The following is a 27,000-nucleotide window of genomic DNA, read 5'->3' on the forward strand; positions in this document are numbered from 1 at the left end:
TGGTCCCCAACAAACCCTGGCCAACAGATTAGAGAAGTGGGCTAGTCCTTCACCCACCGTGGCCAACAGATTATAGACAAGGGCTGGTCCCCCACCCATCGTGGCAAACAGATTACAGACAAGGGCTGGTTCACCACCCACTGAGGCCAACAGATTAGAGAAGTGGGCTAGTCTATCACCCACCCTGGCCAACAGATTAGAGAAGTGGGCTAGTCCTTCATCCACCGTGGCCAACAGATTATAGACAAGGGCTGGTCCCCCACCCATCGTGGCCAACAGATTACAGACAAGGGCTGGTCCCCAACAAACCCTGGCCAACAGATTAGAGAAGTGGGCTAGTCCTTCACCCACCGTGGCCAACAGATTATAGACAAGGGCTGGTCCCCCACCCATCGTGGCAAACAGATTACAGACAAGGGCTGGTTCACCACCCACTGAGGCCAACAGATTAGAGAAGTGGGCTAGTCTATCACCCACCCTGGCCAACAGATTAGAGAAGTGGGCTAGTCCTTCATCCACCGTGGCCAACAGATTATAGACAAGGGCTGGTCCCCCACCCATCGTGGCCAACAGATTACAGACAAGGGCTGGTTCACCACCCACCGAGGCCAACAGATTAGAGAAGTGGGCTAGTCTATCACCCACCCTGGCCAACAGATTAGAGAAGTGGGCTAGTCCTTCACCCACTGTGGCCAACAGATTATAGACAAGGGCTGGTCCACCACCCACCGTGGCCAACAGATTACAGACAAGGGTTGGTCCCCAACAAACCCTGGCCAACAGATTAGAGAAGTGGGCTAGTCCTTCACCCACCGTGGCCAACAGATTATAGACAAGGGCTGGTCCCCCACCCATCGTGGCCAACAGATTACAGACAAGGGCTGGTTCACCACCCACCGTGGCCAACAGATTAGAGAAGTGGGCTAGTCTATCACCCACCCTGGCCAACAGATTAGAGAAGTGGGCTAGTCCTTCATCCACCGTGGCCAACAGATTATAGACAAGGGCTTGTTCCCCCACCCACAGTGGCCAACAGATTACAGACAAGGGTTGGTCCCCAACAAACCCTGGCCAACAGATTAGAGAAGTGGGCTAGTCCATCACCCACCGTGGCCAACAGATTACAGACAAGGGCTGGTCCACCACCCACCGTGGCCAACAGATTAGAGAAGTGGGCTAGTCTATCACCCACCGTGGCCAACAGATTAGAGACGTGGGCTAGTCCATCACCCACCGTGGCCAACAGATTAGAGATGAGGGCTGGTCCCCCAGCCACTGTGGCCAACAGATTAGAGACCTGGGCCAGTCCACCACAACCTCATTCTGTGAAAGCAGAATATTTATAAAGACAAACACTTCGAGCACTTACGTTTACACTCAAAGACGTCAACAGGCGTAGAGGGTTGCCACTTCAATGCGTTATAGAACGGTCGACATCTCTCGCAATTGTTGCCTTCTGTATTATGGGTACATTCGCACTTTCCAAAGACCTATATCGGACGGACGAGAAATGAACAAAGTTAGGAAAGAGATAATCTGAGAGGGAAAAGGACTATACAAGCCAGAACATTTCCTTGATGTAAAAAAGAATTTAGCTCCAGGAAAATTGCATTAAAAGGAGGGAAAAAGGCTAAGATTAGAAAGTCAGAAAGAAAAACAAATTTCCAACAGACACCCCTGAGGCTTGGTACCATAATTGCTTTCTTTTATTTAAAATATTTCTCTCCTGTTCTTATAAATATTGAAAAGGAAGAGAGCCACAACAATCCAAACTGTAAGCATTATCAATATTGTGCTGTCAAAATAAAAAATCTCATTTCTTGTTTATAATAATTTAGCTTGTTATGCACACATGTGTAGGTGTGAGATTCAACATGAGGGTTGGAGTTCATCCTCACATATATATTATAATGATACCAACTAACTTCCAAGTCGATAAGCTTCTTGAGTTACCCCTGCTTGCAGAGTTATCAGAATTGGAGGGATGGCCTCACTGACCTTTGACCTCCACCTCAACATATGAATATTGTGCATGATCAACACATGAAAAAGTTAAAATTTTTAAAAAGTTGCTTCTCTGCTTTCAACCTTTGACCAACAACAAAAACAATAAGAAGATTGTAAGAGTCATGTAAAAGAGGTCCCATCTAGGTTGCTACCAGAGTACAGGTATGTAGGAGGTTGATCCAAGTGCTACTTCTTCTTCAAGCAATGCATGAGCTTAAATCGTTTCCAACAGTTTTCCCGATGACCCATGAACTCCACCAAAACAGCTGATCCAAGAACAGAGTAAGAGGGAGCCCCCCACTACATTGTATTAAAGTTCAAAGTTCACCCAAAGTTCACCCAAAGTTCACCCAAAGCTAGGATGCAAATTCATATGTTGACATCTGTTGGGAATATTCTGTGCTCTTTTTATAAATTTTATCAAACTGACTGCACCAAATTACATCAGCAAGGATGAACAGCAAAGTTTAAAATTTAAAAACAAAACAAGAAGAAACTATTTGCCTTCATTCCTGACTAGCAAGATATACCCTTTTGCTGGCCGCATGCTATTGTACTTTAGAAGCCACACCCTTGCACTCATGCATTTTAACAATGTTCTTTGTTTTTTCACAACAATATATTGTAATTTAGCTAACTGCAGGTACCTCAATCTTGTAAGCAGAAACCAAACATGCTAGAATAATTGATTGAAATATACAATTTTTTTTTTTTTGTTCAGCAAAGTATTAAAAAACAAAAGTTTGTAACACATGACAGTATAATCATAGTAATTAAAGATGGGTGGTAAGCCATCAAATTCAGAGTAAAAGTGGTTGCAAAAATATCGTGACTGAACAAAAAACATGAAGGCAACTCATTTTGCAAATTTTTAAAGTGAATTTCGAATATAATATATGCAAGAAGAAAATGAACTGATCAAAACAAACAGGCAACATAAGTATCAACATTAATTGAAAAATCTCAACTTTAATATCCATACTGGAAAATTTTTGGAACGCTTCACTCTCTGTGATTAACATTAATAACTAGCAAGGTTATTTTACTTAACATATTTTAGTCTAACAATAGTAAAAAGCCAAAATTTAGGATGAGGAACTGTCCCGTAGAGATTTTCTCTACATAAAATGATTGGTAAATGCCACACATTCAACAACACCAACTATATTTTATCATCTGCCATTTTGCACGAGTTTGAAGACCTTTGATATTAGGCAGACTGTAGTTGGCTTCTGTTTAATTTAAAACTCTGTGTCCCTCACAATTTCTGTGTCTATACATTTCTTCTTATAGACCATGCATAGCATCCTGTAACTCTGGAACAGCGACACCTTTCGAAATGTCTATCCGTGCCATTCATCTCACCCGATTTGACCATTTAAAGCACCCAAGATGGCTCTCTCTTTCCTCGTTAACAACCATTTGCGAGGAAAATCAGATGGATTCCGTGGAGGGTCCAGAATTAAAGCAGACACTCAACGGATCGATATGAAAATCTACGAATGTCACACAGTATAATTTTTCAAGGTAGATACAGTATATCAAATTTGATACCAACCATTTATTTCTCAGAATGAAGGTATAAAAAGATATGAAATGATAAACGGAAAGCCTTGAATGATGGATGGATGTGACTTTCGGAGTTCATGATCTAATATGAATTTTATACTATATGATAAATAGACACAGCATAAAATGGAGAGCTCTAGTACTACCACTGTTCAATAGAACTTTGAGATCTCTCTAACTAAGGAGCTTAACACATTGAGAAAATGGGTACTACCATTACTACAAAGAGAGGTAGAAAATGTGGAAGAAGATCGTAAAAGATGAAGGTAGTTTTCTAAAGTAGAAACTAAATGTTGAAGATATTCAGATCTTTTCTATTAATTTCTACACTCCCTTTCCTGTGTAATTTTTTCTGATATTATGTTGAATATTAACCTCTGTTCTACAAGTACTATAGAGGAATAATAAACAACCTAAGCTCCCCCCCCCCCCACAGTACATGGTATGTATAGTATTTGTGTATATAGTGTTCATGAAGTGTATATATCTCTAATATGGAATATAATCTGTTATTCAAACTGTACTTGTCACTAAACCAATTACAGGTATGCTCAGATGCTCAACCATGAATACTTCTGTGGACATAGAGGGAGGTGAGGAAGGGGGGGGGTGGTAGAGCGGATTGCCCCACTGACAGGCAGAATATGACAGAAAATCCCAGTGTATAGTACTGTACATAAATATATAACTTGTATAGTACAAACTACTCAGTAGAGAAATCTTTGACATTGTTTCAAAATATAACATCGTTTTGTATCTCAGCACCTTTATCTTACCAAAATTCCTCAATGGCAAGGGGACACCTCTCCCTGGATGAGTAACCCTCTCTCCCAATGCCTTCCCCCCCCCACCGGGTACAAAAATGGTGGTTGTGCCGCTCCGTATTCTCATTTATGCCACTATTCCATACAAATAGCAAATGCAAACGATAGAAATTATGTTATTATTGAAGATCACATGTACTTCCAAAGAGGAAATTGTGTTTTATGTTGATGTTAGAGCAGTTACTGTTTTGAAGGATGTGTCAAATTACTTTCTGCTAGGCTACTAACAGAATAGTAATATGTGTTTATTGTCAACAAGACGTGACCTTAAATACAGAACTTGACCTACTGAAAGATCAATACATAAATTCTTACACCAGCAATATGTAACTCCGTAGAATTTCTGAAATTATACAAAATTCATTCATAAAAGACGAGAAATGCCCGCCCTCCCCCCCTTCTCACAAGTATCGGTTTTTGTGAGAACCATCGGAGGCTAACCACCTGGGAAGGTTTCGTGAACAAAAGAACAAAATGATTTTTAACTCTTATGAACTTAGCATGACAGTGAATAATTATGAAGATAAATCCATATTTTGTTGTCGACCCAACAAAAGCAGATCTATACAAGTTGTAAAATTGATGATGATAATGATTCATGGATAGTGGGGCTTTTTGTATTTCAAAACAAAATAAAACCAACTTGCCGGTGATGTTGAGTATATATATAATGATATGAAATTTTTTGTCTTTACAAAAATGTAACATGTTTTTAAAGAAAAATGTCTTGGTTAGTTTACAAAGAAAAATCTGTTTTGATATATATTAAAACGATATATAATAGAAATACAAAAATAAACAGGATTGAATCAATGTGAATGAAACCGTGAGACACCACTGACCAAGAACGCTTGGTATTTCATTTCTGTGATGAAGATATATATAACGAATCATGATAGAAAAGTGTTATGTATGGTGGAACCCATGGGTGGTATAGGTATCCCTGGGTCACATGATGCTATAGGTATAATCCTGGGTCACAAGATGTACAGGTGGAGTGTAAAAAGTTTATGCACGGTACTGAAAATATATTTGAAATAGTAACAAACAGATCAAAACTTAATAGAATACATAGATGATATTACATGTAGACAATTAGTACTTAATAATCAAAAATTTTGTAATGTAAAATAAAACTAATTGGATCATAAATTGAAATTTTTTTAATTTTATTTTTCAGTGCCAAATTTATTGACTTTTCCTCCTTTCTTTGACCTGTTGTAGGTTTGAAGAAGGTGGAGCACCACCACGAAACTGATTACGAATTTATAAATAGTCTAAACAAGGCATGTTCTCGAGTCATTTTCTATGATGGCCAGCAATAAAAAAAAAAAAATATTAAATAAATTATCACCCATATACTGTTTTAAAGCATATGTGAAAGTTAGATTGGAAAGGTGGGCCATGTTTTCTTTTCCTTTCTTCGGGACTGGGTTGAAATATTCCACGGCACTGTTTGCACAGAAGCATATTGGGAAGCCCTGGTCTATTATATTTTCCTTTTTTGTTGGTTTTAATGTTTTATTTAATTTATGCTAACTGGATTAAGGTAATAACACCTAAATGACCCCCCATACAATTTAAACACTACATAATGCCTGCTGCCACCTCAATGTTAACTTATCCTTATACTATATACTGTAACATATTATCCTAGCTAGTTAAATCTGTAAACAAACAACGCAGACCCCAAAGAAGGAAATACCTTAACCCTCCCCCTATCATCCTACGTAATTGATTAACACCGATGTTCCTGTCTATCTCTATTAGTATAAGCATTTTAGAAATAGAAGCTCCTTCCTGCTGAGTGACACAAACGGTATGGGAAGCGTGGGAAAGTGAATTCGAGCAAGAAAGAAAAAGGCACATTTGGCACTACGATAATATAGTACAAAATTTGCCTACCTACTGCAGGTCATTAGGTCTGGACATTGTTTTTGGAATTGCAAATTATATTATTGCTATTTTTGTGGTAAATAATATTTCAGATTGGCAATTGAAATTAAAACACCCAAACCAGTAGCTTCTGACTTTAACTCTGCAAAGATAAGCAAAATATTGCAGTACATGTAAAATACTGTTATTATATATACTGTACCTCTCCGTATAGCATATAGAATAATTGAATCATTTGTGGCAATTCTCTGGTCTGAGGGTTCCAACGGTTCCTTAACTGGCCAGTGCCAGTTGTTGCCCAACCCCGCCCCCCCTTCACCTCACTCCCACAATTTCATGTTTGTTATGAATTGTGCCCACTGGTAAAATGCTCCTTCTTTTCTTCCCGTCACCCAGTCACCCTATATCACCCTTTTACACATGATCTGAAACAAGCCACAAATATCCAAAATAGGGACTGTGACTGTATGTGACAAAACTGATATAAACATGTGCCGGTCTCACCCTTCCCCACACCTATTAAACATGAAGATAAAACTACACAAAAGTATCTATTAAGTCCAACATTACAAATTGATATATTTCCACCATTTTGAATGCCTCTCCGTCATGGCCCCACACCCCCCCCACCCCCATTTCCAATGTTAGTCTGCATACAACATACGACACACCTTCCAATTTTTGTAACGTCACTGGATGGCTGGCTTCAAGTACTATGCAAAGTAGAACAAAACTGTTTTAAACCAAACAGCTATTCAGTTTCAACTAGACAGTTAATATTCTGAATATTTAGGTCCTCCTTGAATAAAGGTATGCTGTATTGGCCCCAAATATGCTAGATATTTAAATATGGTCACTGTTGGTCAAAATTCTTGAACGGCTTTTTACTACAACTTTCGAGGAAATTTTCCTCATTGGGACATTCAGTTATTTTGTGTGTTCCTTTAAAAAAATCTGAGAACAATTTGGAGAGTAAAGACCTCTAGGAAAGTACTTTTTTGAAAACTTCTTGCAATTATAGCGTGCTATAATTTGGGACCTATACAGATTACCTTTAACCACCTTATGTAAGTAACGTTCTTGTTCATTTGTACATCCCACATTATCTGAAAGTACAGGTCACTCCTGTTTTAGCCTGCAAGGTGCATGCAATAGGCTGATAACTTCCTGTCATTGTGTGTTTTTTTTTCAGTGTGGGCTTTAAAGGCTGTATTGTGTGTGACATATTCCCACAATCTAGCAGTTTATATGCTCACTTCCATTTGTACATGTAGGAAGATAGGGCACTAAAATAAAAAAAAATATTGTATGTTGCTAAAGTCCATCAAAATCAAACCTAGGAGTTGAATCATAAATCCCAAAGGGACTTTATGAAACAATATGAGGTTAATATGTTACACTAAACTTTTGACTGATAAAATTTGCTATGCAGGACTAAAGATTGAATGACTAGGAGTTGGCAAATTGCTATAACCATATATTTATCTGTTAGAGTTAGGGATATCTCTTAGGTTAGAGATATCTCTTAGAGTTAGAGGCATATCTCTTAGAGTTAGGGGTATCTCTTAGTTTGTTGGTAATATCTCCTATTGCTATGACCACATGTATCTCTAATAGTGAGGGGTATCTCTTAGGGATGAGGGATATCTCTTAGGGTTAGAGGTATCTCTTAGAGTTAGGTGTATCTCTTAGAGTTAGAGGTATTTCTTAGTTTGTTGGTAATAATCTCCTATTGCTATAACCACATGTATCTCTAATAGTGAGGGGTATCTTTTAGGATGAGGGATATCTCTTAGGGTTAGAGGTATCTCTTAGAGTGAGGGATCTCTTAGACTTCATGGTATCTCTTAGACTTCATGGTATCTCTTTAAGTTAAGAGGTAGTTGTTAGAGTATCTCTTAGAGTTAGAGGTATCTCTCAGAGTGAGGGGCTATCATTCATGTTGGAGCAAAAAAAAAGAAGACAAAAATCTACAATAAAAAATGAAATAAAATGAATATAATTAAAAGTAATTTTTTATAGTTCTGATAACTACCAAGTATACTGGTGCTGCTAGTGTAGGTATAATCTCAATTTGGAACAGGTATAGCTCTGCTGTATACAGTATAACATTGATATATTTTTTAAGTGTGCACAATATATAAATATATATATACTGCAGTGGCCAATGTGTGCGTAATAAAGAGTGCATTGGGTACGTCATACATTTAGCGGGTGCTGTAAAGAATATCACTGTTATATTTTGGTAAGTTCATATACTGTAATAAAAAATAATCAAAAAATTTTAGTAAAAAAGTCAAAAATCAAGAATAACAACCAACATTTAGGTAGAAAATATCAATCTTCATATTGAGTAATCTTGATACAAAATTTCAATATTTAAACCATATTGGGAACTGATCAATGTAGGCTGTAAGTGATACAAGCTCAGAAACTAGCCTATCTTTATCCCCTTACCCCTGAGGTGGGCAACCTATGGCCTGCGGGTCACATGCGGCCCGCCAGTGATTGTTTTGCGGCCCGTGAGATGTCTCAAGAAAAAGGAAAAATATCAATCTATTTTACATCATCACAGAAAACGAGCTAGCGGCTTTGAATTTATCGGCACTAATGATGCTGTCAGGTATGCCTATTACCCCCATTAATTATCAACTGTACTGTATTGACATTATGTTTTTGTGTGATTACAGATTAAGTACACACACCTATTGCTTGAAGGTCCTCGGAATCAAAGGTTTGAAATCAACAGCAGGTCGTTGGTGCGGCCCAGTCAATTTCACTCCTTATATCTGGCCCATTCATTAAAAACGGTTGCCCACCCCTGCCTTACCCTATTGCCACATATTTTATAGGGATAGAGTTTTTGTCTGCTAAACCTTCTATGATGAAAACACAAAGTACTACCGCACCAAAAACCATTTGCAGCAGCGACATTCTAATAAAGTCAATCCTCAAGTCGAGTAGACTAGTCAGATATTTTTTAACCAGCCACCCACCCGTTAAGGGCAGAGATCTCAAAATGAAAGAATGGTGCCATATTTGTACTTATTCAAAATGTCAATACGACAAAACTATTTGTGACTCGCATAACAAAGACATGTTACATTCATACAACCTATTCTGCCAGATTTTTCACACCAGTAGAAGCATTTTTTTTTCTTTTGAATTCAGTCTTTTTATTTGCCATCAAACTAAACAGCAATCAATCTCTCAAGTACTTCCGTGAAAACGGTTTCCTGTTCCTGCGTAGAAAATCCCACAGAAGAAAGTCGAGCCTTTTGATATACAGTAGACAGTATTAAATAGCAGTACCGCCTCAAACTACATGCTAATTCTTGTTAGAAAGAAAGAGAAAAAATAACTGACTCTTTGAAACTCTTTCTTTAAACCAAAGGTCTTAAGGAACAGATGGACAGCAGTTCAAACTGAGGAAACATTGATGATATGGGAAAGTCTGACTAAATGTGACTTAAGTAACATGGTCGTCCTTGACTGCTTTGACTTTTCCCACACTCGAACCTCAGACGGCCAATCAAAATCAAGATCTCCATTAGATAGTTCCTGAGGAAATTCCGCTTTTTCGCACCAGAGCCATTTCTGGGTCGCTTGCATGGCAGACTCGACTCTTGGTATAGACAAACACAGATGGATCCGCAGACTAATAAACCTGGAATCCTTTTCGTCCCAGATACCCGCTGCACAGAGGTCAACGTTACATAAAACATACCACACAGACTTAATTATTTACAGTACCAGCAACTACCTGAGTGTAGAGTTTTAGTTGAATAATGAATATATAACAATTAACACAGTCAAAACAATTGAGTCATTCACTGTAAAATGTGCCTGAAAATAAACGAATGCTATAAAACTACTTCTAATGAAATTGAGAAACATCACAGCAAGGACGAGACGACAGACAACTTAAGCTTCATCAGGGGTGGTGGAGTGGGGAAGGGAATAGAGAGGGGCTACCTTCAAAGACCAATACAGAGCAAAGTCATTTGACAAAGGTGTATAGTTCTACAACTAGGACATGGAAGGGAAACATTAGAGGTGGTATTTTCTGTGTGTTTTTGTTTGTTGGGGTCTAACTTTTCTAAGAAGCAAGACTGGCATTGGGTAGCTTAAGGTACTGCCAATAATATTATCCTGCAAGGTCTTCTGTTGCATTGACTTATGAATATGAATACCAACTTTTTCTTTCATACTTAAAAGATTCACTATTTCTAAATGCCAATATCAAAGTATAACGTACAGTTACACACATCTATCCACTTTTTGGAAACGAATGAACACTTAGTTTTTTATTTATATTATCTGCAAATTCAGTCTATTTTTGATTTTGCTTCTTCTCCAGCCTATCATCAACTCTGGTTTAAACTCCAAAACCGCTTTCAAAAGTTACTTCACCCCTGGATGACAACCACATTCCATACCTTCTTCATCAAGGAAAGCCGTGGGGATGGCGCAAGAAAAAGCACAAAATTAATGGGAATCCTAGGATGATATCATTTCAATAGAATGGACCTCTCAGCTCCCTCAGTAGCTGTAAACGACTCTTCTTCTGGGGTACTCGGGCAAATAACCTTTAATGAACTGGCTTTTGAAGAAAGCATCCTGCTTGGGTTATTTATTTCATTCCCTTTCTTTAGGGACTTCCAGGGGCAACAACTCCAACAAGAGAGTAACTACTTCATTGCTCTTAGCTGTCCGTAGCAATTGTGGTCTTAAGTACTGTATGTTCTGTGTGGCCGGCGTAACTAGTGAAAATTTTGTTTTTTTCTCCGATGGAAATTCTCCTCTAGAATTATCCAAGGATACTAGGGGAGAGAGTTTCCTCAAATATTCCTGAGCAAGGTTTGTCATCCTTTGTGAGTGATGTAAGATAGAGAGAAATATACCAACTTCTCGAAGTCAAGGACAAATCTATGAGGCAAGTTTATATGTGCTGTTAACAGGGAGAGTGAATGAGAATAGGGGCACTACCTGGTGATGACATTATCATAGACTTGTTTACATGTTTGACAGTTTTAACCTAAAGCAGCTTTTATGTAATTTTAAGCTGTTTGTGAAATCTCTCTTTGATTTGAAGCAGTTTTCTGGGATACTGTTTCTATATCAATTTCTTGAAGCTATATTTCAGGAAAATCCCATAACAAGTTACTCTATTTGCTCCACCATAATCAAGAAATGTAGTAATTGTTGGAAACTCATTTCAAGGTTTTCAACTCGCATTTTAGAATAACTATAATACTGATGTGAAAATAGTATCTGGGTGACAAAATGTTAAGAAGCAATTCAAATTCTTTAATCACTCACCCATAAACCTCTTCGTTTGTGTTTTGGAAAAACCTATGAGTGTGATCCCTTTTTTTAAATTTTTATTGAGAATTGAATGTTTTGTAAGATGTGGTAAAACCACTCACTAAACACAGCAAATCCATTACGACGATTTTCTGATCTTCTGGTGTTCAAAGCTAATTGCTCAGGAAAACTATAAAATTTTCAGCATCATGTCTATGTCCTTATAGCAATTTGTTTCACAGAGATATGAAATTTTCAAATTTTGTGAATGAACCTGACAACAATTAAGTGAATAATGAAAATCAGGGCAATTGAGCTAAAAAAATCCATGTTTTTTTTATTTCTTATAAAAAAGGCTTAGTAAAGCTTTTGAAGAACATACAGTAATTTGCCACAATTGACATCATAGGCTCTCTCCCCCTCCCCCCCCCCCCCCCCGTACTGTGATCCCACTTCCTGGAGTAGTTGAAGGTACAGCCAGTTCAATATAGGTTACAGAAAACCAACCATATCTCAAATTATGGGTCAAGATATTGACTTATTGAGATGGGGTTTTGAATAAGAGCGTGTAATATACTTTGTTTTTCTTGTTAAGTCAACTGACACACCCGACTACACTGTGCAGTAACTGAGTTACCCTTGCGGTGCTACAAAGCAATATATAAAAGGAGGATAAATCTACTTCTCGAGGGGGGGGGGGGTTGTGACACTTGATATCTAAGAGAGGCATCATGGAGTACAATTTTGTGAGAGGAGGGGGGTTGGGGGATTGAACTATTACTTGAGAAACAGTATTGAGAAGATTTGATAGTAATGACAGAAAAAGGCACTATCGTGTTTGGTTTCTAAAGAAGAGGGTGTAGCGAAAAACAGAGAAGGAGGTCGCTGCCAAAGTTGAGCTACTGTTTTTTTTTTTTGGTCATACTGACATGGAAACATGAAAATTACAGACATGCATATTTGTGGAGAGAATTTTTAAATTAAACAGAAAAAGGAAGAAGAGTTTTGATTGACGATTAAATATTTTTGGAACTAATCTATGAGACGAGAGAGAGAATGGTGAAGAAAAAATTATATATATATTGATATTTTCATTTTGGTTTAAATGTAAAAAGTAGATAAATAAGAAGAAAAAAATACATGAGAAAAAAAGAGAAGTGATTAATTAGCAAGATAGTGAGTTTGGAATGAAACCCATATCTGAAATCATACTCACCTCTTTAACATTGGTATTCTGTGTTAAGAATCAGACAGATTAATCACATATGAATACATGATTCCATTGTAAATATTCATACAAATGTTGAATAATCATATAAGATCATGAATATTCAGCATCATTCACTCCATTTGCAGCCAGTCGGGACAATTTCATTATGCTAATACCTCTCTAAACTGTACTCCAATATCATGCTTCAAAGCACTGGTATTGACAGTACAAACAGTTCCTAATCTCGATCTGATAGAAACATGATATTCATACTGCTCGTACTGACAATACGAGTGCTCTGAAGCAGGACATGACACTACAGTATATACAAAATTGTCCAAACTGGGTGTCCATTTGTGGTCACCTATTGTCCTGATGAACAGAACAACAGTGACTCAAAGGGTGACTGAAGGGGGGGGGGGGGGAATCCAAGTATAATGGATTTTTCTTAATATGGGCTACTGTTCTCACAGTACCCTTAGAGGGAACCTCGAAAATGAGTCAACCCCCACATATCTGATATGTTTATAACTTCTTCTAAGAGATCATTGGCCTTCCTTTTTTTTCAAGCACATATATTTTTGTCTATCTTAGGACTATTTCATCACACCTAATGTACTAAATTTACCCATCTCTTTAATAGGCCCAAGATTTGTGCAAGATATAAACGCCATAACAACGACTTTTATATGACAACAACAGGCACTGCCTAGCAAAAATTTGAAGTGCATATATTTGAGGAGACAGGTAAGAGAGTCGGAGTGACATAATTACAAATCTTTTGCATTTTAGTCATTAGTGCAACAAAAATTCCCAATTCACAGGAAACAGAGACATCACACCAACAAATTCCTGATCTGACATAAGATTTTCAAGTGGTAATCAAGCATTAATAGGAAACTTTTTTATGTAAATAAAGCAATTGTTGCCCTTCTGTACACATAACAATTTGAGGCAAAAAATATGTAAGACAATATTGATTTATAATATTGATTTGTACTTGCCATTTCCAAGGACAAGAACCACAAGCTTGCAAAATGGCACAGAAAAACTGTCATTGATAACGGCAATAGTGGCCCCAGGCTGGACTCAAAATGGCAGCCGAATGGGTTTATCTTTCAAGGTTTTACGACGACGACATGTCTGTCGTACGGGCTAGCGAATTTTTGGAATGACGACAGTGATCTAGAGGGTCACTACCGATCTGGGGCCAGTGACTTTCGTCTATAAGACACTGATTACCTCGAATAGGAGAATAAAATAAATCATACGGGACGAGGAAAGTGATGTACCAAAAAAAAACAAATCTGGCAACTTTTATCATCCTTCGTCGTCGCAAGACAGCACCATTGGTACTTAAAAATTAGGATGTTTTTTCAAGTGAAAATGTCGGACCGTGACGTAACGAAGATGTCTCAAAACCAGACGGCGGTTTGTCTTACCATTTGGCGGCGGCCTTCCATTCCCTCTGCGGGTATACATCTGGATGCATGGCCGAAACAGTGGCAGCTGCCTCTGACTACCATGTCGTACATGGCGTAGTAATATTTCTCGATGACCTCAGGTCGATTGTCCACCAGGTCGTCGCCTAGGGTGTGCAGTTGGGTGAAGTTGATTCGGAGGTTGGTGATGTTGATCATGTCTTGGACAGCGTCGCTGTAAGGGTCGCTGATCCGTATATGAGGTGGGAGGACCCTGAAGATAACCTAGAAACGGTTGAGAAATTAGATTAAATGTAAAATGTAATCGGTGGCGAGTCAAGAGTGGTTTAGCCATCATTGATCGAATTTATGAGATAGGTGGGTAATGAATGGTGGAAGCATTAGAAGAATTGTACTACCTATTCAAGTTGCATCATGTAGTAGTTAAACAATGCAATCAAAGTCTTCTTCAGTCGAAAAAGTGAAGATCCACTTGTCCCCATTTCATCAGAAAATTGTTTACAGCATTCCATCACCTCTCAGCCTATGATGTTCCCCCTCCCCCACCCCCCCCAACCTACCTCTTTCCAAAGTAAGTGGTCTACCCATCATCACTGCAGCTACTGAAGTGGATATATGAAATCAAACCACCAACTCTATTCAAAGTGAGTAAATGTATCTACATAGCAGCATAAACCCATATTTACTGCATAACCTAACACTGACACTATGATGGTAATATGGATACTCAGCCAGTCCACAGGATTGTTAAAGGATTGGTTCAGTTGTCATACATGTTTATGTTATATGAAAGAGGACAATAAAAGAAACACAATGGTGAAAAAACTGTTCAAATATCTTTTTCGGTTAAAGAGATATTCAAGTGTAAAGTTTTATCAGATTGTGTAGAAACTGCTGAAATCTGACTAGCTGTGATGTCACATCCTCACATTCCTGAAAAGTGTTTGTTTTTGCTCTAAATATTTTGTGAGATTTCATTACTTTCAACCAAAAGATATGTCAGGAGATCTCATATTTGTCAAAGGAAGTATTTGAGATTAAACATCTGAAGAATTTTTGATTATATTATTTTCAAATGTGTTAAAAAATGTAAATAATTTTTAAAGAAACATATTCACAAATGTTAAGGAAGTGAGGATGTGACGTCACACCCTCTCATTAAGTCTTTCTACACCAGTCGTTTTCAAAGAAATTTTGATATCTTCAAAGTGTCATATCTCCTTAACAGAGCATGCTATCATGGTAGTTTCTTCACTTTTCTTTTTGTCTTGTTATGCTCTTTCATACAAAATAGACATGTTAAACACCTGAACCAATCCTTTAACCTTATCCATAACTTTTTTGTCATGGTAAAGTACATTAAAAATTGTCTTCCTTTCTGTGTTAACAGTTTCATTCAAAACAATGAAAGGGAGAAATGTTATGTAACTTCTTCCATTTTATTGGGAATTTTTGTTGTTGTTGATATGCTTTTCCTTCTTGATATTCATACAATATTATAAAATACAGATCAGTGCTGAGTTCTACATGAAGTAAGCAGGCAATCGGGTGACCAATTTGGACTCAGCAAATGGATACCCCAAGAGCATTTGTTTTTTTTGTCACTGTTCACTGATCAGTCACTGACCAACAAACAGTTATAAACACAGACAGTACTACCCCTATTGTAATGTCCTTGACCAACAGTAGCTCTGAAAAACTTCAGACAGATTCTGCCAGCAATATAAACATGCACACTGTATATTATCATGTGCTCTAGACAGGGTAGAGTGACAGTGTGCAGTTGTTTTGGGGAGACAGGTAAGTGAGTAAGCGAGAGTAAATATCCACTTCATGTTTGGATCGGTTCATCCATAATCCCATTCAAAGTCAATCATTATTAATCGAGCCATGATCTCTATGTAATGACAGGCACACTGTGGGTACATGTAGCTGCTGAATAAACCTGAGGTTTCTTTCATTAACTACCAGCAAGGGTCACTAATATTTCAATTCATCCTCCTTGTAGGAGCAAGAAATCCTTCCTGTAGGGGACAATCATTTACATATTTGAGGGTTCACCATTGTGGTTTTTTTCTTTCTCCACCTGGGTGGTTTCTTCATTGTTATTACTCTATCATCATAAATCCAATTGTCTGGAAAGATTATAAATGTGAAGGTCAAATAGCCTACCCTATATCCACCATAGATAAACTATGCACAGTGTATCACTGTACTGAAGTATAAACCAATGGCAGTCAGTAATGAGAAAGATCGTTAATAACAGGAATCATGGAAACTGGCCTGTGCACACTGCATGAAAATTGCTATAAGACCATTTCCAGTTTGTGGAATAATTTAAAGGGATCTTCTAGCGGCTGGAGCTGAATGCTTGACAGAAGTAAAACTGCTGATAGTTTTTCTGCAGCTTTGGTTCAATGAACCATATCTTTGGTGAGGGACAAGACAACTTAGATACGGTTTTCAGCTAACAGGGTGGAATATTTTGTCTCTTCAGTGTACGTTTTACATTATCTATCTCTGGAATATATTCCTCTAGAGCCAAAAAAAAGATGAAACTTAAAAGCAGCATTTTGCGTTGGGTCGCTTTTTTCCACCTTTTTAACATGTGCATCGATTTTTTTACATGTATCAATCATAAAACAGCAAACTAAGATACCATCCAAGTTTCACCCTGCCAAGAGCGTTAATTAGCGAGTAATTAACGATTTATATCGATAACGAGTAAAAGTGTCCTCGACAAAGTTTTCATATCTCCAAATCCACTAGTTTGAATTCCACCAATCAGTGAATAGTATGTTTATTCATGAGCATTTTGCGTTTGGTCGCCGTTTTCTACTTTTTTGACATGTCCATCGAGTTTTTTACATACATCAAATCAAAAAACAGCAAATTAAGATATTAGCCAAGTTTTTCCCTGCCAAAAACGTTAATTGGCGAGTATTCCACATACAAAATTATCGCATTCAGTTCCCAAACCCACTAGTTTGAATTCAACCAATCAGAGATGCAGGTTTAGTTACGAGCCGTTGCTAAAAATAGATTCAAGACTTTGCGTTGGTACAACTGCCATATAGACTGTACACAAATCAAGCGTGGTGTTATATTACGTATCTGTCAATGACGTTCGTAGGTTTAAATATTCATATTATGGGCGAGGTTTATCGGGTTCCCAACGGAAAATATCTTGGAGAACAACAAAGTTGAAAGTTGCAATTTTTTCGACTTTTATGCCACCATTTGGAGTAAAATATAAATAGATAAGCTAGTTATGTATGTCGTTATGGCATAGTGGAGTCAGTGAGGTTGAAAAAAATCATAGTCGAGGACGCAAAATGCTGCTTTAAACCAACCTCTCCATTTGACGAGGGCTCTACGGTAGAATAGCTCTCCTCGCAGATCACGTCGTTCAGGTTACGCAGAGGACCGGTCGGGACGTCCGGGAAGGACTCTGAGCAGTCGTACGCAAAATGGCGGTACACCCTCCACGTGGAGCCAAAGTCCGACGATCTCTCGATCGTCAGCGCCCGTGGACGGAAGGTTTTAAAAGTCATGATTAAATGTGTGAAATGAAAGATGGCCTCCAGATCGAATTGGATGTAGACCTCCTCGACTCCGTTCTCTGACTGCCACCACATCTTCTTGCCTCCGGCCATGAAGGACGTGACCACATTCTCGATCCTGTGGCTGATCTCGTACCTCCCTTTGCTGTAAGGTTGTCGGGAGTCGCAGTAGAAGCATTTCTTCTTGTCCTCTAGATGGCTGACTATACAGTATCTTTCCGGCTTCTCCATACCACACGTGGACGCCGCGTATAATCTGTCCTCTCGGCCGATCAGGAGATCACCCGTGTAGCAGCTGCCTCCCTCGCATTCACTGAATGGGATGTTCGGCCCCAAGTCCTGACCAATGGGTATCTGCCCGTATACAACTGTGGAATAACAACAAGAGAGGGCGGTGTTTATCTAGCTTGACTTGTACGTGTGACATATCAACGAAATCTTTTTGTTTTGATGCATTGGTGAACAGACTTTTCATTTATATATATATATATATTTCCAAACTTAATGCAATATAACTTACTTCAGATACACTGACTCACTGTTTTTACAAGGTTTGGGTTAATTTGTGATGGTTTTAGATATTGCACCAGCATGTAATCTTCTGAACTTCTTATATACCTAAATGAGAGTGTTAAATCATTTCAGCCAGCTTACCTTATTTAAAATTTGCTGTGCAGGTACAATTAGATAATGGTAAGGGTTTGATGTAATTTTGAAATTTTTCCATAAATGTGACATCAGCAGGGATTGTAATGTCCAAGGGCACAAAACATCACATATGAGTCAACTTTAAGTGACACGACGTTCATGTTTTCATTTCAAAAGCTGCACCAATGGAGAGGCTTTGTGTTTATTTCTTACAAAGTGTTAAAAAAACAAAATAGTACTAATATTTATCCAAAAACTAAAATTAATCCTTGGGCACCCAAAATTACATTTCAGATGTTTCAAAGTCTGTTCTCATGAATGATAAAACAATATATATAAAAAAAGAAAATGGACTTTTCTTCTGATATATCTAGAGCTCCTGCACTGCAAAAGTTCTGCCTTTTCTATAAGGGACTGGTTCCACTCAATGACTAAAAAGGATGACTGAGTTGCGGTATGCCGATGAATCAAGAAATTGATACATTATTCCGTGGAGAGTCCCAAAAATATGGCCATCTTCTAATTCCCTTCCCTAGACATCTTTGGGAATATGATGGTTTGTTCATCCAGCATACTAAATCATTGTCATCATAAAAAAATAAAATTTCAAAACCATGATATGAAGTTGAAAAGTATAGCAAGACAATAAGAAGAAGACTGAGAAGTCACCCTCATCACCACCCACCCAACCACCTTAGCGATTATCCTTATGTTGTTTTTGATCCCTAACTTCAGGACCTTCTGACCCCCATGAAATAGGGCTGTTCCTCTGATTGCAATATGGTTGTAATAAGACACAAAATTGTTATTGCTTTATTACTGTGGGGGATTAAAAAAAAGAAGGGAGAATCTTTGTGAAATTTAATAGGGTCCAGTCTAATTTTGATGACAAGTAACAATTGCCATATGTATGAAGCAGAGGATTGTGAAATAAAATTGTGCACCGGTGAACATGGCCTGTGACTAGATATGATCTATTTCTATCATATAGCTGAGATTATTACTAGCCTTGTAAAAGTAGTTCATATGGAGCACTGGGGCAGTACATAAGTTTAATATTCTTTTATGTTTGGAGTATTAGCCTGAAAAAACCTTTACCTCGACTATACGAATGCATTGGTGTACTCTGTTGAATTATACAGACATTCCTGTGCATACATACTGTACATGTACTAAATGACTTAACATTCCATTTTGGGGGAATAAGGGAGGGCGCGAGGATCGAACAACTCTCAAATAATCAACTATTCTTACTGAGTCATAATTCTAATTTTATTCTTTAGTTAATTCATGCCTCTCTTAAATAGTGGGGGTGACTGCAGGGGTTCTGCCTCTTAAAGTTCACACCAACCTATCAATCCCAACACCATCATTGATGGGCATGGCGTGGCATGAAACTGTTAGTCACCTGAATTTAATTATCTAAAAAGGTGTATTACCACTTTATTCCCTTCCACCGCATCTGTTCTCAACTACAGTAGGACTAGAAGATTCGCGGTATGTGGCAGATAGCCGTCTTCGCAGTCATGGTTCCAAACCATTGCTCCTTAATTCCCACATCGATTTAACTACGTCTCGATGAACGGACCCTGTCAGCCAACATCATCTATTTACTTCTGCGACCCTACAGCATAACTCTACATTGATGCAAGCTCTCACACTGTGCAATGTGTACATAACCATTTCTATACCACACACTCCAACTACAAACTTCCAATACTTTAGCTCTAAGAGAAAATGACATCTAGAATTCCCAAAGTTGATTCATGCAATCCCAAATGACCATATTCATTTTTTCATTTGATTTAGAGATTTCTACATATCCCCAGGCAGTATACAGTAATTGGCATCTAAACAAAATACATTGATGGGTAGGGTCACCATCATCTAACTGACTGTTCAACCCTCTCCATACCTACAGTACTTAGTACACTAATGCAGACTAGGAACCTATTCTTGTCACTAGAGGGATTATAGCCTCTAGGCACCACCACCATACAGTTCTATTTGTGACCCTAACACACAAAGGTATGTACTGTAGTAAGGTGGTATCCTAATGCAGGCAGTTATGTGTGCACAAGGGGTTCTATAGATTAGTACTAATAATAATAGACTTTGTGTCAACATTACCATAAGACTCCCAAGCCAATGTCACAGCGTCCAAGGAGATAAGAGCAGCCAGTAATACCATCAAATGCACATAGACAAGTTGAATGGATTTTCAAGTGATTTTCATGAAAGACAATATTTTTTGCAAAGTAGTATACACAGAAATTTCAGTATCAAATCCAGTGATATTTTTCTTTTGGAAAAGCAACAAGTTTGGAAGATCGGCAATGACAGACCTTTGTTTGAAGAAAATGAAAATCTTGCATTAGAATTGTTTGTATCATTGAGTATGTACACACAAATATTGTGTGCATGGTGACATTGCCAATTGAGACCATGACCTTTTTTGTTCTTAATTTTAATATTCTATCAAAAGTTTCAAATTTAACTTGCTTAATATTTCATCATGACTAATTTCAACCCAGATTTCCACAATTCAAGCTTTGAAATTCATCATAGGAATTAGTCAAATTTTATGAAGCCCTTAACAAGTAACTCAGGACATTTTTATCAGGACACTACAGCACTCTCCCTACTAACAGTACTGTAGATATAACCTAGATGTATCCAGTACAATATAATGCTCAGTAAGATTAATAGGGAATTCTTTTTCCGTTTTCTCTAACCATCTTCAAATATGTTATTGAAAGATGTGGTATGTTTTTTTTGGGGGGGGGGTACAAGGGGGGTGTAATGCTGGCTCTTCATACTGTAGCACTTATCTCTCGCTGATGGGTGAAGTACTCTTTGTGGATTAAAGTGTACATTAATAGTTAATACCCTAGGCAAATATCCCCTTTACCTGGACGTTCTGTAAGTTTTTCGTTCAAGACTTTATGGCCACGAAAAATAAGGAAAAAATCTGCAGTGTGTAGAGAGAGTCTAAGCAATGACGGGCAGGAATGCGTAGCAGAGAAAAAATGTCCAGTATAATGTTTCAAAAGAGTCTTCTGTGAGGGTTTGAAATATATTCACCTGATTGGAGTGGTAGTATTTTGGCATATGAAAAATCATTGTACTTTGCAACATGCGATTACTTTGTTCGTGGTAGCACTTTTTATCGGGTTGCAAGAAGAACAGCCATTGTTTTGCAATTATAACAAAAATCCCCTTTATTCTGTCTCCCACCCCCTCCCCTTTCTCCCAACCCCTCCCATTTTCCTCTCCTCAAGGACTGCACTCCCCTGACTTTTAGCACCCTCTCTCCACAAAATAAAATAAAACTGTTAGAAAACTGCTTATCCACTAGAGAGCCTGTACTGTAGGAGAATGTGTAAAAGTAAGTTGGCCTGACGTTTCGATCCTAGCAGGATCTTCTTCAAAGGCTAAATGACAAAAACAGTGACAGAAGGGACCTCTCTCTTCTCGTGTAAAAGATGGGCAAAAAAAGTACTAAATATATACTTTATATGATGAAGTTACTGAACCCATTGTTCACAGGTGACAATTTGTCAATACATCCTTTAGAGTGTGTAAACTTTGACAAATAGGTGACAAATTGGCCTAAATATAGCTGAAGTTGTGAATCATTGAAGCAGGAAAGAGCGTTTTAACTTTAAAGGAAACCCCAAAACACCAAAAGAAAAGCAAATACTTGGATGTTTGTAGAGAAGTGATTAAAAAAGGACTTTAGTTATAATAGAGACAAGTTTATCAGCTGTCATACTGTCCTCAGATGTGCATCGGATATCAGTGACAGTATGTGCGCAAAATAAACAGGAAGGCCACAGGTTTAATAAAAACAACATTCTGAAACAAAGGAATTGCTACTCTGCAGTGACGACTAATTAACTAAAACCCACGATATTAAATTAACCTCAAACAATATGTACATTATGTGCAGTATGTTCATACTCATGTGATTCATGTGATTAACTGCACAACCTCTGTGCTGCTCCTAATAAGCAAATCAATTGATGTCTATCAAAAATTCTGTGTCCCACACATTTAATTTTCTTTCTTTCTACTGTTGAAGATTCCACTGAATTCAGGACTTTGATTGTATTGTTTTTGTGCAATATTCGATGAACTATTTAGATTTAAGTTTTTCAGGTCCTTCATCATTGTACCTTTCTTAATGGTCTAACTATATACCAAGAGATTTTGACAGCTTCAGGACAAAATGCAGCCTTTAAGAAAAGGCAGACAACATTCCAGGTTATTTCTCCTGACCCAAACCCTCTGCATTCAAGGTTGACACTTGCATTCCAGGTGCCTATCAAATTGGGGCTTGTATTTAATATCTTAGGTCACTCTCTGTCATAGCTTGACTGCATACCTATCATGTATATAGAGCAGTCCTTCCAGGCCACCCATCAGAAGAAATTTCAACAAAGTGAATTAACACAGATAGGATATTGAAGTTATTAAGTACTGTATGTACTGTACAGTGTGGTGCAAATACTATATTGCATTTTGGCATTAACGTATTATTTCCATGCTATAGACATGGTACTCTAGAATGTTATGTACAGTATATAGTAATTCAGCATATTCTGCATGGGCCTTATGGAGTGATAGTTACAGACTTACGAGGACTATCAGACAAGTAAATGACTGCAATTTAACAGTGATCCACATATATAGACACAGCTGAACCAACCTCAGAAACCATGTAAACATCAACGGCTAGCCTAATCACATCATGTGCCGTATACACAACAACAACAACAACAACTTTTAAAACAGCAAGACTTGAAGTATGTGGTATGCATATAAAATATTAGACATCTGTACACCCTACTGTACTGTACGTATGTGGTCAGTCCACATGAACAGTGCCTTGATCATTCCATAAAAGGGGCCTTATACACTGTGAGAAGATTGAACGTTACCATAGTACAGTCACTACAGTGGAGACTGTATCAGGCTTGTATTGAGTAGGGTATTTTTACCCTCACTCAAGGTTTGAACTTGTACTGATACCAGTGAGTTCCAGAACAACTCCCTGCTGATACTCTGGGAAACTTGGAAATCTATTACAGCGACTAGTTCAAGATTAAGAATCCCTACTCATGCATAGAGCCTGTACTGTTCTTGTACTCATACCAAGGAGGCTTATAATTGTACTCATGCTGTTGTACTCAGTTACAGGTCTTGATACAGAAATTAAACTTAACCAGAGTTATCTATCACTATCAGAGTATCTATTATCCAGCAATTCTGTGCTGTTTCCATCTAAACCTTTCTCTCACAGCTTGATGATCAAATTCAGCTCCTAACAGGATCATTATTCACTTATACATTCATCTCCAAAACTCCAAGATTGCTCCAATCTACAGACTGAACAGGTACCTACTGTAACTTGAAAATGTTACTCTTGTACAGTAGATCAAAATGTTTCTTATTTTGATATAAGTCATTTTGTCACTGTATACTGTACGGTAATCATAATTTTGTAAAATGCTGCTTTTTTATAAAAAAATTAATTAACTCTGCTGCTTTATTTAAATTTAAGTCAAATTCTTGTGTCTAAATTCCATGTGTTGTTTTGAAGGGCTTAAAATCCGAGCCCAGGAGTGACGATATTTAGTGCTGTCGTGAAGACGAGCGATCTTAAATCATTTCTGTTGACACATTTTGTGTACATCTTCTCTTCTACTGGGACTCGCATGCATTCTTCGGATACATCGATAATCTGTGCAGCGTTAAATCATCATTCCAGAACATTATGGAATGTGTGTGTAGGATAAAACCTATAGCATCGCGCCAGGACCGTAGCATCTACAAATTACTTACGACACCTAAAATGCCTGGTCTCTAGTTGACAATGCACCTTGGATCATTTCAAATAATTCAAATTTAAGTACTGTATTTAATAGCATGTATGAGAGATACCACCCTACCGCAACATACTGTATTGTATAGTGTATATCTTGTAGATACAGTAAACCATTGTACAGCATGATGAATGCTGTTGGATCCATACTGTCAGTTTGACATAAACCTGTACAAAAACACATAGACTACATGTCCCAATTCTACTATTTGTTTACACTACATATGTTCTATGTTGACGGTTCACAATTAGTACACATCAAATGTAGAAAGGAACTTTTTTGAAACACTTTATGTTTTTTTTAGATAGGATCTGTTGAAATTAATTTGTCTGATCAATGTTAATGACAGTTTTCCTATATATTCTTTAAACCAAACTCTCCATCTTTTCTATCAAACTATTTTTTCTTAATACATGGTAGACACAGCCTTATAAACTTACACTTTGTTTGCACAATCAAGTATAGCAATAATGAACTATTAAGTCCTTTTGATGTAACACACTGTTCGAGGTGTGCCTACAGGTATACCACCAACCAATAGGACAGTTTTCATAGGAATTCCCCTCTGACTACATCATGTAAGCTTGTTGTAAGACTTTGGCTGTCAGCAGCACTCAGCTGGTGGAATGAGCTGTTTTCAGGCTCCCTTAGTGAGGACAATGTAATATTGTGTTACTCTTTGCTACTCAGTCATGCAGGTACATTAACCCTTCCATTAGTTGTAACCATAACCATACACAATTTGACCTTTGACACTGAAGTACCAGCAGTCCTACATTCACATCATCATGTTCAGTAGAAATGTTTTGCAGTTATATACTTCTCACCAAACGAGATAAGAATTCAATGTTTTAAACTTTTAATCTCTGTTAATTTCGGCAAACAACCCAAAAATGTAGAGTTCACATGACCTTTGACTTCCTTTTCGATATCCCTACCCTTGTTGACACCACATCACCTTTCTGATAGCTGTTAAATGTTCACACACACACACACTGTCTCTCTCAGCAATATCTGTAATATTTAGAACTTGAGGGGTGTTTTATATTTTTCATTTTTTTATTGTTTCGAAACTACTTTGGTAACATGGTGTTACAGTAACAACATGAAGCACATATAAAATCATTTTTATTCTGACATTTGCCAGAATAGAAATTCCAGAATAATCCATAAGATCCTATGTATAAGATGCAACAAATTGTGGGTTGGGAAGCCAGATGTGCAATATTTTACAATTACCATTACCTAGTTACAAACATGTCTACATTATTTGGCTAGAGTCAAAGTATGATGGCAATTTTTCCTTTTTTTATTTTTTATTTTACTTTTTCTTCTTGACATCATAATTATATATCCAATTTATTCCTAGTCACCCTTTAATACTTTAGTCAAGCTATCATTTTGGAAATTACTGAAACTTCAAAAGTTTGCTTCATGTCACTGGTGAAATATCCATAGTTGGATTAATTCATTGTGTCTAACATCATAACATGGAGATACTGCAACACCACTAGTTGAAACATATGATTGTAGCTTATTTGTATATATTGCAGGATTATTTGGGGATTTGCATGATCTAGATACCAGCCTCTGTATTTGTAACATGAGCTGCCGAGTTCAATTCCGATCATATAACAATGAGAACACACTCATGCAGCAGTGACCACATCACTGAGTCAGACTGTAATAAAGTAAACTTGTTAAGTTTTAAATAAGGTATTAAGAAATGTTGCCCTTAGAATTGGTGTAAACTTAACCACAAAGGCATGCCATAAATGAGGGCCACATGTCAAAATAGGCCATACATGCAGAAAATACAGAATTACGTGGAGATTGTCAAGGTTATATGCTGTTTTGGCCAAAACCGCAGGTTTTGCCTCCTCCAATAACTATTACACAGTTACACTTATCATCACATTGTTGATAGTTTGATACCAAATACCTGTAGTAAATTTAGTTCATCCAGTCAATATGAACACTAAAGATTACAGTGGGAAAAGAAATAGTGTAACATAAACATTGTTTTAATTCTCGTTGTGGGAGATAAAAAGCAAAGCTAAAATGGGATCCCAATAAGAGATACAACTTTCTGATGCAATGTCGAAGATGGTGTAGAAAAACTAACAACTAACATAGTAAAACCAGTGCCACCGTACTACCAAACTATTGCACACGACGGCTTTAACAGTTACAAGAGACAACATACATACCTGACCAAGCTGTTTTTTCATTGTTCATTTCATTCTAGTTGTGGGTCACTTTCAATTAGTTAAATGTCATCACTATTACAATTTTGCCAACTAGATTTATGCTAGAAAGATATATGGTCACAAAAGAATATGGCCACACACAAACATCAGACTTACAGATTCCCTTTTGGGAGCATTTAGATTTAGATATACTGTATTAATCTTTGATGATACTCTCTCTGATATAATTATTATCATAGACATGATGGTGTCCCCCATAGCCAAAACTACACATTCCCCTCCCCTTGACAACCCCAAAACTAGAGCACCAATGGTGCAGAAGCTCATACCTTTTCGAGCTTAAAAATGTAGGGCCCACAAAACTTTATGGCCCACCAAATTTCAGGCCATTTTTCAGATTCCACCAATTTTGGGCCCATGAGGGATAACCCCCCCC

At 37.6% G+C, this 27,000-nt stretch overlaps 1 protein-coding gene across 2 annotated transcripts in view; it reads right to left on the reverse strand.

Annotated features, from left to right (window-relative positions):
• LOC139962150 (laminin subunit beta-1-like) overlaps nucleotides 1-27,000 on the reverse strand; it is an 80,197-nt gene that overhangs the window by 36,250 nt on the left and 16,947 nt on the right. The window contains exons 3-6 of one of the 2 annotated variants that reach the window (XM_071962090.1): nucleotides 17,609-18,186; nucleotides 14,256-14,519; nucleotides 12,820-12,837; nucleotides 1,370-1,490 (exon numbers count right to left, since the gene is read on the reverse strand). In XM_071962090.1, coding sequence (XP_071818191.1) covers nucleotides 1,370-1,490; nucleotides 12,820-12,837; nucleotides 14,256-14,519; nucleotides 17,609-18,186 — 981 coding nt within the window. The remainder of the gene's footprint in view (nucleotides 1-1,369; nucleotides 1,491-12,819; nucleotides 12,838-14,255; nucleotides 14,520-17,608; nucleotides 18,187-27,000) is intronic. The other variant, XM_071962091.1, reaches the window with a different exon arrangement.

This window comes from Apostichopus japonicus, chromosome 20 (genome assembly GCF_037975245.1).
Source record: "Apostichopus japonicus isolate 1M-3 chromosome 20, ASM3797524v1, whole genome shotgun sequence".
Taxonomy (NCBI): domain Eukaryota; kingdom Metazoa; phylum Echinodermata; class Holothuroidea; order Aspidochirotida; family Stichopodidae; genus Apostichopus; species Apostichopus japonicus.